At 48.1% G+C, this 12,979-nt stretch overlaps 1 protein-coding gene across 2 annotated transcripts in view; it reads left to right on the top strand.

Moving 5' to 3' along the window:
• XRN1 (5'-3' exoribonuclease 1) overlaps positions 1–12,979 on the top strand; it is a 278,851-nt gene that overhangs the window by 138,521 nt on the left and 127,351 nt on the right. For both annotated transcript variants that reach the window (XM_075340782.1, XM_075340781.1), the window contains exons 14-16: positions 3,871–4,027; positions 4,122–4,241; positions 12,550–12,719. In XM_075340782.1, the coding sequence (XP_075196897.1) occupies positions 3,871–4,027; positions 4,122–4,241; positions 12,550–12,719 (447 nt within the window). The remainder of the gene's footprint in view (positions 1–3,870; positions 4,028–4,121; positions 4,242–12,549; positions 12,720–12,979) is intronic.

Here is a 12,979-nt window from a genome sequence, read left to right as displayed (position 1 = left end):
TCTTTGACTCTCTCTTCTGTATTGTTTTTTAATGGCAGTTACATACAGCTATGTGATGCATATGTCTTGGACAATGAAGATAATATAGTATTGTCATCTCCAAGGATTTCCATGCTCCGGGCCAAACTGCGCTCCAGACCACTATCCTGTCCTGGTCTGCGTCATTATCAATCCACCTTTTTACTTCTGCAGCAATTGTGAGAATACATTTTTTTTTTTTTTTGTGTTTTAGGTTCTCAAAAAGGTTTTGTCACAGTATACCATGCTGAATGACTTACTTGAGGTTACAGACTATTATGTTAAAGGGAACCTGTCAGCAGAAATGTCCCCTAAAACCTAACAGATTCCCCCTCTGCAGCTCCTGGGCTGCATTCTAGAAAGGTCCCTGTTATGATTGTGCCCACTTTCTGACCGAAAAAAAGTGTTTATAAAGTTGTACCTTTTTGGCTTCTGATTCTGTAAATCCGTCACGGGGGCGGGCTGCCTGATGGCCGTTATTCTGCCCCCTGGTCCTGTATGCCGCCCCCATCGCTGATTTCAATACTTCTGGACGCCGCCCACTGCTCCAGCCATCCCCGCGCATGCCCAGTGCCCATCTCTCGGGGATGAGCACTGTGCCCAGCGTCACGTGCACGCAGGGTTAAGATTATGGGCGGTGCTGTGATGTTTATTCCTAAGCAACCGCCCATAATCGCGGGACCGCGCTTTCGGTGTAGTCACTGCTCCGCGCTCTTCCCATCTATTTGCTGCCTCGGGGCAAGATGGGAAGGAGGCGAAGTGAGGTCAGCAGCAGCGCGCTTGCGCAGAAAGAAGCAGGCCGAGGGGGAAAGCGCGGTCCCGCGATTATGGGCGGTTGCTTAGGAATAAACATCACAGCACCGCCCATAATCTTAACCCTGCGTGCACGTCACCAGCGGTGACGCTGGGCACAGTGCTCATCCCCGAGAGATGGGCACTGGGCATGCGCGGGGATGGCTGGAGCAGTGGGCGGCGTCCAGAAGTATTGAAATCAGCGATGGGGGCGGCATACAGGACCAGGGGGCAGAATAACGGCCATCAGGCAGCCCGCCCCCGTGACAGATTTACAGAATCAGAAGCCAAAAAGGTACAACTTTATAAACACTTTTTTTCGGTCAGAAAGTGGGCACAATCATAACAGGGACCTTTCTAGAATGCAGCCCAGGAGCTGCAGAGGGGGAATCTGTTAGGTTTTAGGGGACATTTCTGCTGACAGGTTCCCTTTAAGCATATTATAGAAAACATGGGGCTGGATTGCCAGGAATTATTTCAATGGCAGAAGAAAAGTCCATTATTATGTTCTCAGATGTCACTCACTTAAATGTGAAGCAGTAATCAACAAAATGACATACGGTTTAAGTCAGGTTTTTTTGTATTTTTTTTTTTCCCATACTTCCTATCTAGAGGTAACATTACCATGACTGGTAATGCATCTATACACAGCTGATAATAGGATCGACCAATATCAATAGCTGATGGCAACGTTGACCTTGCTGCCCTTCCTTCATAGTGACTTTGCACATGCCCATTGGGTCTGAGTCTTTCATTTGTATGTACATGTGTTGTTTCCTGAAACACCAGGAAGTTACAATCTGAAAAAGCCACAATGGCCAGTGTGAAGATTGCAACAGTTCTGTTTTTCTTTCTTAAAGCACTACTCCAGCAGTGGAGTGGTGCTTTAATGTAAGCCCCCTATTTTATATACTTGCTTTCCAGCTGTTTCACCTTTTTTTTTTTTTTTTTTTTTTTTTTTTTTTTATTAACTCCGGTCCAGTGGCACCATGTTGTGACAGTAACCTCTATCTGGCTGGAAGTCAGACGTTATGTCACAAGCTCCTAATGCATTTCTTTGAGAGCCAGAAAAAGGCTGTCATAGAGATGTATTGAGTTGTAACCTCTGGCGTGCTTCATAAAACACTGGTGCCACTGGCAGGTCACGAATCACCAAGACCAACCAGAGTGGTGGTGATAGAAAATGAAGCCGCTGAAAGGTGAGACTATGACGGATGAGTGGACTTGGATCTTAGTCCCAATCCAGTGGTTCAATCATGAAAAAAAAAAATACCTGGAGTCATGCTTTTAATACAGAATGTTAACCCCTTCACGACCTTGGACGTACCTGTACATTATTTATTTATAGAGCACCATTAGTTCCATGGTGCTGTACATGAGAAGGGGGTTACATACAAAATACATATACAAGTTACAGTAGACAGACTAGTACAGATGGAAGAGGGCCCTGCCCTTGCGGGCTTACATTCTAATGGATTATGGGGAGGAGACAGTAGGTGGGGTGTAGATGGGGTGGCAGCTCCGCACGGTGGTGAAGCACTGAGGTCATTGAAGGTTATAGGCATTTCTGAACAGATGAGTCTTTAGGTTCCGTTTGAAGTTTGCAAGTGTAGTAGATAATCTGACGTGTTGAGGCAGTGAGTTCCAGAAGACTGGGGATGTTCGGGAGAAGTCTTGGAGGCGGTTGCATGAGGAGCGAATGAGAGGAGGAGAGAAGGAGATCTTGGGAGGACCGGAGATTACGTTTTGCAGTGTAGCGAGGCCAAGGCCATGTCTGTCCCTTTTATTGTATGGTGAACCCACATTTTTCCCTGCACTTGTCGGCTGATCTGATGAGCTGATATGTGCAGCCAACAGGCATGAGTGGATCAGAGATCCACCCACACCTTTTTAACTAGTTAATCCCTGCTGTCATCCTCTGATGGGGGATTTAATGCCCTCTGGGTTGTCATGACAGTCGGGGGGCAGCGGATGACCCCTGTTGCTGCCATGACAATGTTGCTGTGAATGCTAGCTGAGCGATGGCATTCACAGGAGATAAGCATTTCTGCTGTTCAGAGGGTTGCTGAAGCATCACTCTGATCAGCAGAAGCGATCGGATAGTGCCGGCTTTAAGTCACCTAATGGAACTAGTAAAATCAATAAAAGGTACTAACGTTAAAATCCCCCCCCCCCTTTTTGTCCCATTTGAAAATAAAAAAAAAACTTATTTGGTGACATTACACATTAAAATTTTTTTCCCCATTTTCCAGTGCAATATGGCAGAATGAGTGGTGTCATTTCAAAAGAACAATTATGAATTTGTTAGCACAATTTCATAATGAAAAGTAGATATGGCTATCATGACATAGTAGTACTAATTGCATTGATACTTTTTGGTGAAGAAATCCAGAAATTCTTCTGCAATCAACATTTGAAGTCTCGCAATGAGATTTCGGTGCACAGGGGCCGGACTGCATGCTGGCTCTTCTCCTCCTGCCTCTGTTTCAGTGACCGGTCACAGATTTTTCAGTGACCTGCTAACATTGGCAAGGGCAGCACATGCGTGGTTTGATTTCATGGCTGGTCTTCGTCTAAATGGTGTCAGATCTCGGCTCAATGAAGACTAGTATCAATCAGTATAGCCGTGTCATTATGGCCTTGTCTTTGCTTTACATTGTGCTGACAGGTTCTCTTTAAGGCAAAAACCTGCATTAAAAACTAGGGCCCCGATTCGTCCCGGCGATCACACTAGAATTCTGGACTAAATCGCTTTGATAAGTTAGAGTTTTGGCGACTTTTGGGGTTTTCATGCCAGTTTCCTCAAGCCCTACCAAAATTTGGCTCAAAGGTATGATTATATTGGTATCCTGCTCCATTTTATTGAGTATTGATTTTTGTAGGTTTTTTTTTTTGTACAACTTAAAAAAAAACAAAAAAAACAATCTGCATACGCCCAGGTGAATGGTGTATCCTCTTCTACCTTTTCTGTATGTTTCTTTACTCATTTCTCCATACAGTATCAGATCTTGAAATCAAATGTGTTCTTTGTTATACTAATATCTGTGATCTGGGTTTTAGGTATTACCCCTACCATTACGCCCCCTATCTGTCTGATATTTGTGACATCAGTGGGTTGAAGCTGAAGTTTAGTTTGGGTAAACCCTTCATGCCATTTGAGCAGCTGCTGGCTGTTCTTCCTGCTGCTAGTAAAGATTTGCTTCCTCAGGCTTATCAGGTAACCATTATTAGGAGTATTATTCGCTTACCTATCCTGCCATTGTGTTTTGTTGCTGTTCTTGCATATATGTATTGCTTTTTTCTTTTTGTAGAGTTTGATGATCAGTGAAGACTCTCCAATCATTGATTACTACCCCCAAGATTTTAAAACTGACCTTAATGGAAAGCAGCAAGAGTGGGAAGCGGTGGTACTGATTCCTTTCATTGATGAGGCAAGTTATGTTTAGTTTAGAAAAAAGACGTCTCAGAGGAGATATCATTTATATGTATAAATACATGTGTGGTCAATATAAAGGACTGGCACATGACATTTCTTCCAAAGACAATACTAAGGACCAGGGGACACTCACTGCGAATGGAAGAAAGCGATTCCGACAGCTAAATAGGAAAGGGTTCTCTACAGTTAGAGCAGTCAGACTGTGGAATGGCATACCACAAGAGGTAGTAATGGCAGATACTATAACCGCTTTTAAAACAGGGCTGGATGATTTCCTCACTACACACAACATTGTTGGTTATAAATAACCAAATGTATAATTGGTGGAGGAAGGTTGAACTAGATGGACCTAGGTCTTTTTTCAACCTAAGTAACTATGTAACTATGTAATTGAACAATTGTAGTTCATGGCTGTGTTTCACATGTACATTGCAGAACCTAGGAAAACTGATCTATACAATATGCACGGCAGCTCTGTTACTCAAAGCACAAGTTGTTTATTGGCATTGCGTTATAATTGACAGCTTTTGCTGAATTTGCATAGACTTTGAAGGGTCCTGCCTACAGAGGTGCTTGGTGGTCCGCAATACGTGATGAAATTCTTTTAAAGTGTTCCGCTTTGTATAACCCTGTGCAGTAAATTCCATCCACTTTTGTAGTGTCCGAATGTGCTTTGTGCTTAAAGGGGTTCTCCGAGAAATGTAGACCCAGACAATTGGGTGTATAGCTACTGCCTCCGGAGGCCACACAAAGTACTACACTTAAAAGTGTAAGGCCCCTCCCCTTCTGGCTATACACCCCCCCGTGGGATCACGGGCTCCTCAGTTTTATGCTTTGTGCGAAGGAGGCCAGACATCCACGCATAGCTCCACTGTTTAGTCAGCAGCAGCTGCTGACTATGTCGGATGGAAGAAAAGAGGGCCCATACGAGGGCCCCCAGCATGCTCCCTTCTCACCCCACTTTATGTCGGTGGTGTTTGTTAAGGTTGAGGTACCCATTGCGGGTACGGAGGCTGGAGCCCACATGCTGATTCCTTCCCCATCCCCATTAGGGCTCTGGGTGAAGTGGGACTTTACCGGTCTCCGGGCACTGAGGCCGTGCTCCATCCACAGCCCCTGGAGGATCTGCTGGATTCGGAGCGGAGTTTCCTCAGGGACAGGACCCTGCTCCATCAAGGTACTCCGTGTCCCCGTGCTTATCGCACGCACACTGCAGCATTGCTGGGTGTGTTAGTGCGCCGGGGTAAACAGCGCTGCTGCGCTTGTGCCGTTACTCACTACAGCTCTGCTGAGTGAGGTGACTTAGTACGATCGGCCGATCCGGCCGCGGGGGTCAGTTTTTACTGCGTCGCGGCTGGGATTTGTGGTGCGCCGGGGACTTCCGCGCTGGCCGTGCATATATGACGGCCGCGCTAGATTACTACAGTCCCCGGCTTTTGCGGCCTAGTTCGTATCGTTCCCGCCCCCAGACTTGCCAGTCAGGAGGAGGGCGGGACGCTGTACAGACCAGCAGCGCTAAGAGCTGGAGTCTGTTTTACATACTCCAGCCCTCACACTAGGCACAGTGGGACGCAGTTTCCCGCACTTTTGTTTGTGACGCCCACGGTCCGCCCCTCTTCACAGGACGCCGGCAGCCATTCCTGCCTGCACGCTGAGCTGCAGAGGGGAGACGGGGAGACTCAGACAAGGGATTCTACGACTTCACACCCGCTTTCAGCGGGCGGTAAGCAGCCCTCAAGGGCTCTCCCCCACTTGTGCCATAGTGTACTTTGTATTTTGTGCTGGCAATACTTTGCACTGTACAGTCGCTGGTGATTTTCTGCTATATACCCTCCTTAGATTTCTCAAGGAGACAACAGCATGTCGTCCGCAAAAAGCAAAAGTGCCAAGGCACGGACTTTATATGCTGCTTGTACCGCATGTGGGGCTACTCTACCGGCAGGTTCCACTGACCCCCATTGTGTGCAGTGCTCGGCCCCTGTGGCAATTGCTCAGCCGGGGCCGCTGCTAGAGGTGACCCAGGGAGAACCACCTGTGAATGCTGTCCAGGTGACAGGGACGGAGTTTGCAGCTTTTGCTGACAGATTGTCTATGACTATGTCTAAAATTCTTGAAACATTGCAGTCTAGACCAGTAACTCAGACCATGGGCACTGTTGATTCATTGCCACCTTGTCCCCCTCAGCTCGACCACTTCCTAGCTCCGGGGGTGTCACATGCACCCCAGGGTGACGGCTCTGACTCGGACGACAGTCCCAGACAACCTAAGCGGGCTCGCTATGAGCGACCCTCAACTTCATCACACTGGTCAGGGTCCCAGCGGGACGACTCTCTGTGTGATGAGGCGGATGTAACTGATCAGGAGTCTGATGCTGGGGCCGCTCTCAATCTAGATACCCCGGATGGTGACGCCATAGTGAATGATCTTATAGCGTCCATCAATAGGATGTTAGATATTTCTCCACCAGCTCCTCCTGCGGAGGAGGCAGCTTCACAGCAGGAGAAATTCCATTTCAGGTATCCCAAGCGTAAATTAAGCACTTTTCTGGACCACTCTGACTTTAGAGACGCAATCCAGAAACACCACGCTTATCCAGATAAGCGTTTTTCCAAACGGCTTAAAGATACACGCTATCCTTTTCCCCCTGACGTGGTCAAGGGCTGGACACAGTGTCCCAAGGTGGACCCTCCAATCTCCAGGCTTGCAGCCAGATCTCTAGTTGCAGTGGAAGATGGGGCGGCACTTAAAGATGCCACTGACAGACAGATGGAGCTCTGGTTAAAATCCATCTATGAAGCGATTGGAGCGTCGTTGGCGCCAGCATTCGCTGCCGTATGGGCACTCCAAGCTATTTCAGCTGGGCTTACACAGGTCGACACGGTCACACGTACATCTGCTCCGCAGGTGGCACCCTTGACCTCTCAAATGTCTGCATTCGCGTCTTACGCGATTAATGCTGTCCTAGACTCTACGAGCCGTACGGCGGTGGCGTCAGCCAACTCTGTGGTTTTACGCAGAGCCCTGTGGTTGAGAGAATGGAAGGCAGATTCTTCTTCCAAGAAGTGCTTAACCAGTTTGCCTTTTTCTCGTGACCGATTGTTTGGTGAGCGTTTGGATGAAATCATTAAACACTCCAAGGGTAAGGATTCATCCTTACCTCAGCCCAGACAAAACAAAACCCAACAGAGGAGGGGACAGTCTGGTTTTCGGTCCTTTCGAGGCTCAGGCAGGTCCCAATTCTACTCGTCCAAAAGGACTCAAAAGGATCAGAGGGGCTCAGATTCTTGGCGGACTCAATCACGCCCAAAAAAGCCAGCCGGAAGAACCGTTACCAAGACGGCTTCCTCATGACTCTCAGCCTCCTCTCTCCGCATCCTCGGTCGGTGGCAGGCTCTCCCGCTTTGGCGACATTTGGCTGTCACAGGTCAAAGACCGTTGGGTGAGAGACATTCTGTCTCACGGGTACAGGATAGAGTTCAGCTCTCGTCCTCCAACTCGCTTCTTCAGAACTTCTCCACCGCCCGACCGAGCCGATGCTCTGCTACAAGCGGTGTCCGCTCTAAAGGCGGAAGGAGTGGTGACTTCTGTTCCTCTTCAGGAACAAGGTCACGGTTTTTACTCCAATTTGTTTGTGGTGCCAAAGAAAGACGGGTCGTTCCGTCCCGTCCTGGATCTAAAGCTGCTCAACAAACACGTAAAAACCAGGAGGTTCCGGATGGAATCTCTCCGCTCCGTTATCGCCTCAATGTCTCAAGGAGATTTCCTAGCATCAATAGACATCAAGGATGCTTATCTCCACGTGCCAATTGCGCCAGAGCATCAGCGTTTTCTACGCTTCGTTATAGGAAGCGAACACCTGCAGTTCGTAGCTCTACCTTTCGGGCTGGCGACAGCCCCTCGGGTCTTCACCAAGGTCATGGCAGCAGTAGTAGCAGTCCTGCACTCGCAAGGTCACTCCGTGATCCCGTATTTGGACGATCTACTTATCAAGGCACCCTCTCAAGAGGCATGCCAACACAGCCTGAACGTGGCACTGAAGACTCTCCAGAGTTTCGGGTGGATTATCAACTTTTCAAAGTCAAATCTAACCCCGGCCCAATCACTAACATATCTTGGCATGGAGTTTCATACTCTCTCAGCGATTGTGAAACTTCCACTGGACAAACAGTGCTCGCTACAGATAGGGGTGCAATCTCTCCTTCAGGGCCAGTCGCACCCCTTGAGGCGCCTCATGCACTTCCTAGGGAAGATGGTAGCAGCAATGGAAGCAGTTCCTTTTGCGCAGTTTCATCTGCGTCCACTACAATGGGACATTCTCCGCCAATGGGACGGGAAGTCGACGTCCCTCGACAGGGAGGTTTCCCTCTCTCAGGCAGCCAAGGAATCTCTCCGGTGGTGGCTTCTTCCCACCTCCATTGTCAAAAGGAAAGTCGTTCCTACCCCCATCCTGGGCGGTGGTCACGACAGATGCGAGTCTATCAGGGTGGGGAGCAGTGTTTCTCCACCACAGGGCTCAAGGTACGTGGACTCGGAAAGAGTCCACCCTTCAGATCAATGTTCTGGAGATCAGAGCAGTCTATCTTGCCCTACAAGCCTTCCAACAGTGGCTGGAAGGCAAGCAGATCCGAATTCAGTCGGACAACTCCACAGCGGTGGCATACATCAACCACCAAGGGGGAACACACAGTCGGCAAGCCTTCCAGGAAGTCCGGCGGATTCTGACGTGGGTGGAAGACACGGCATCCACCATATCCGCAGTTCACATCCCAGGCGTAGAAAACTGGGAAGCAGACTTTCTCAGTCGCCAGGGCATGGACGCAGGGGAATGGTCTCTTCACCCGGACGTGTTTCAGGAGATCTGTCGCCGCTGGGGGATGCCGGACGTCGACCTGATGGCGTCACGGCACAACAACAAGGTCCCGGTTTTCATGGCACGGTCTCACGATCACCGAGCTCTGGCGGCAGACGCCTTAGTTCAAGATTGGTCGCAGTTCCGGCTACCGTATGTGTTCCCACCTCTGGCATTGTTGCCCAGAGTGCTCCGCAAAATCAGGTCCGACTGCCGCCGCGCCATTCTCGTCGCTCCAGACTGGCCAAGGAGGTCGTGGTACCCGGATCTGTGGCACCTCACGGTAGGCCATCCGTGGGCACTACCAGACCGTCCAGACTTGCTGTCTCAAGGGCCGTTTTTCTATCTGAATTCTGCGGCCCTGAACCTGACTGTGTGGCCATTGAGTCCTGGATCCTAGCGGCCTCAGGTTTATCTCATGAAGTGGTTGCCACCATGAGACAGGCTAGGAAGCCATCCTCCGCCAAGATCTACCACAGGACGTGGAGGATATTCCTATCTTGGTGCTCTGCTCAGGGAGTTTCTCCCTGGCCTTTTGCATTGCCTACTTTTCTTTCCTTCCTGCAGTCTGGGTTGGAAAAAGGTTTGTCGCTTGGCTCCCTTAAGGGTCAAGTCTCCGCGCTATCCGTATTTTTTCAGAAACGCCTGGCGCGACTTCCTCAGGTACGCACGTTCCTGCAAGGGGTTTGTCATATCGTCCCCCCTTACAAGCGGCCGTTGGAGCCCTGGGACCTGAACAAGGTTCTAATTGCTCTCCAGAAGCCGCCTTTCGAGCCTATGAAGGAGGTTTCCCTTTCTCGTCTTTCACAGAAAGTGGACTTTCTAGTGGCGGTCACGTCTCTTCGGAGAGTGTCCGAGCTGGCGGCGTTATCATGCAGATCTCCATTCCTGGTGTTTCACCAGGACAAGGTAGTTCTGCGTCCAATTCCAGAATTTCTTCCCAATGTGGTATCTTCCTTTCATCTCAATCAAGATATCACTTTACCGTCTTTGTGTCCGCATCCAGTTCACCAATTTGAAAAAGGTTTGCATTTATTGGATCTGGTGAGAGCACTCAGGATCTACATTTCCCGCACGGCGCCTCTGCGCCGCTCGCATGCACTCTTTGTCCTTGTCGCTGGTCAGCGTAAAGGGTCACAAGCTTCCAAATCCACCCTTGCGCGTTGGATCAAGGAACCAATTCTTCACACCTACCGTTCTGCTGGGCTTCCGATTCCATCAGGACTGAAGGCCCATTCTACCAGAGCCGTGGGTGCGTCCTGGGCATTACGGCACCAGGCTACGGCTCAGCAGGTGTGCCAGGCGGCTACCTGGTCGAGTCTGCACACTTTTACCAAGCATTATCAGGTGCATACCTACGCTTCGGCGGATGCCGGCCTAGGTAGACAAGTCCTTCAGGCGGCGGTGGCTCACCTGTAGGAAAGGGCTGTTTGACGGCCCTATCACGAGGTATTCTTTTACCCACCCAGGGACTGCTTTTGGACGTCCCAATTGTCTGGGTCTCCCAATTAGGAGCGACAAAGAAGAAGGGAATTTTGTTTACTTACCGTAAATTCCTTTTCTTCTAGCTCCAATTGGGAGACCCAGCACCCGCCCTGTTTTCTTAGGAAGTTTGTTTTTTTCGGGTGCACATGTTGTTCATGTTGAACAGTTCAGTTCTCCGAGGTTGTTTCTCGGGTTGAATTTGTATTTAAAACAGTTATTGGCTTTCCTCCTTCTTGCTTTTGCACTAAAACTGAGGAGCCCGTGATCCCACGGGGGGGTGTATAGCCAGAAGGGGAGGGGCCTTACACTTTTAAGTGTAGTACTTTGTGTGGCCTCCGGAGGCAGTAGCTATACACCCAATTGTCTGGGTCTCCCAATTGGAGCTAGAAGAAAAGGAATTTACGGTAAGTAAACAAAATTCCCTTCTTTATTTTTATTCTAACTTTTTTTTTTTTTTTTTTTAAATTCCTTGTTTATTTGGCAAAATAATGTGATTATATCGGGCACTCTGTTAGGATTTCAGAAATGGCAACTGCCATAAATTTGTGAGAAACGGGAGGCAGCACGATCTGAAAGTGGCATGCATCGTATAAAAAGTGCAAATTCACAGATTTATTCCAACTGCACTATAATACAAAATGACATTTTTAGCAAATAATGGATTAATTTTTTGAGCCACCCCTGCCATGTCGCGGCAAATCTCAATAGGGGGGGGGCGGTCCTACTCTAAATTATGTATTTCATGTGCCATGCAGCCTCCTAGATAAAATTAAAAGCAGAACCATAATGGATCACACATACCTGTAACCTGTATATATAACAGCTTCCATGTCGCAAAAAGAGGCAACTGCGGATGAAAGCCTAGGTCCCAGCGTGTGCAGCAGACGCCACACACACCAGAACTATGTCAGAACTGACCTTCACAGTGCCAGACAGCAGCCATAAATAAAGGCGAACCAGATCCAAGTATGATGCTTAATTAGCATTGCCTGTGGAAAAGGGTGAGGCAGCTGAATGTGAACAGCCACCAACAGGAGGCATATATAGCAAAGCATGGTGGTGGTCAGCCATAAATTTGTGCAGCATGAGACAGACGCACTAAACCTGTCAGCCTGACTGAGATTGATGTTGATTCTCAGCCAGCTAAAGAGGTTTATCTTCTCTGCTCAGCAGTGTCCTGTCAGGTTGACTGAACAGAGAAATGCCTGACAGGATGCTGCACTGCTGTGACGGCTATGTTGGGCAGATGTTCTGTACGCCGCCCTTTCTAGTGCGTGTCTTCTGAAATCTAGGACAAGTTGTAATTGATGGCACTATATAAAGCATGTCTTTTTGCTTAATAAAGGGAATTAGGAAAGTGTTTCTTATTTAAATGTGTATGATTGATTGAATATTTTTTTTATTTTATTACATTTTTTGGAGAACCCCCTTCAAGAACTCTTTCTAGTGGAGCTTATATGCATTGCTCTGAAGTTGTCTGAGAACGTTGGGGCACACTGTTATCTCCCAATCTGGCCCTCATTGCCACTGTTGACCTCCAATGCTGCAGAGACAAAGTTGCGTCATGTAGCCGCATTAGAAAGCATGCATTTCAGACTGGGCACAGCGATGCCTCCAGCGCGAATTGTTAATCCATCAAGAGGACAATGCTCCCAAGATAACAGGAAGCTGGGTGGCTGCGGAGCTGTGCTACATGGTATAGGGCCTTATAAAGGGGATGTCTTTAGGGAGGGGAGTAAAATGAATTCTGGTGGAATGGCATAAATACATACCAGATACCACATATGCAGATCTTGTAAGACTAATTGGGCAGTAGCGGTGATGTGAGCGCTTTCATTTAACAGGTTTTTTTTGCATATGTCTAGATAGGTAATTTACTTGGTCCAGACTTCTACTTCTTTCTTCCACATAGCTGAGGGAAATTAAAGCGGGATGAGAATTGGGCCATGAAATATTTATGTATTTGCAGATTCGATTGCTGGAAGCCATGGATCCCTGCAACAAGCGCTTGACAGAGGATGAAAAAAGGAGGAACAGGCATAGCGAGTGCTTGTTGTACTCTTATGAAAAGGAGGCAAACTTTAAATACAACTCGCCATGGCCGGAAAAGTTTCAAAGCATTGAGTTTTGCCATGCAAGGTAAAACATTTTTTGAAGTAGTGTGTGCTGTCATGGAAAAAGCATGATGGCAGAGTCGAAATCTGTGGTGTAACAGGTGGAGAACTCTGCAGCAAGTTCTTTGTACTGTGATGGGGTAATCAGCTTGCTTCTTAGAGGTATTAACAGGAACCTTTCATTTAAAAAACAATCCAGAATATTTATTTTACACATATAAACCTCTCCAGGAACATATATCTCACACACACACACACACACACACACACACACACACACACACA

Source organism: Anomaloglossus baeobatrachus, chromosome 3 (genome assembly GCF_048569485.1).
Source record: "Anomaloglossus baeobatrachus isolate aAnoBae1 chromosome 3, aAnoBae1.hap1, whole genome shotgun sequence".
NCBI lineage: Eukaryota > Metazoa > Chordata > Amphibia > Anura > Aromobatidae > Anomaloglossus > Anomaloglossus baeobatrachus.
Note: the sequence above shows the minus strand (reverse complement) of the source record. Positions and strands in the feature narration are given on the sequence as shown.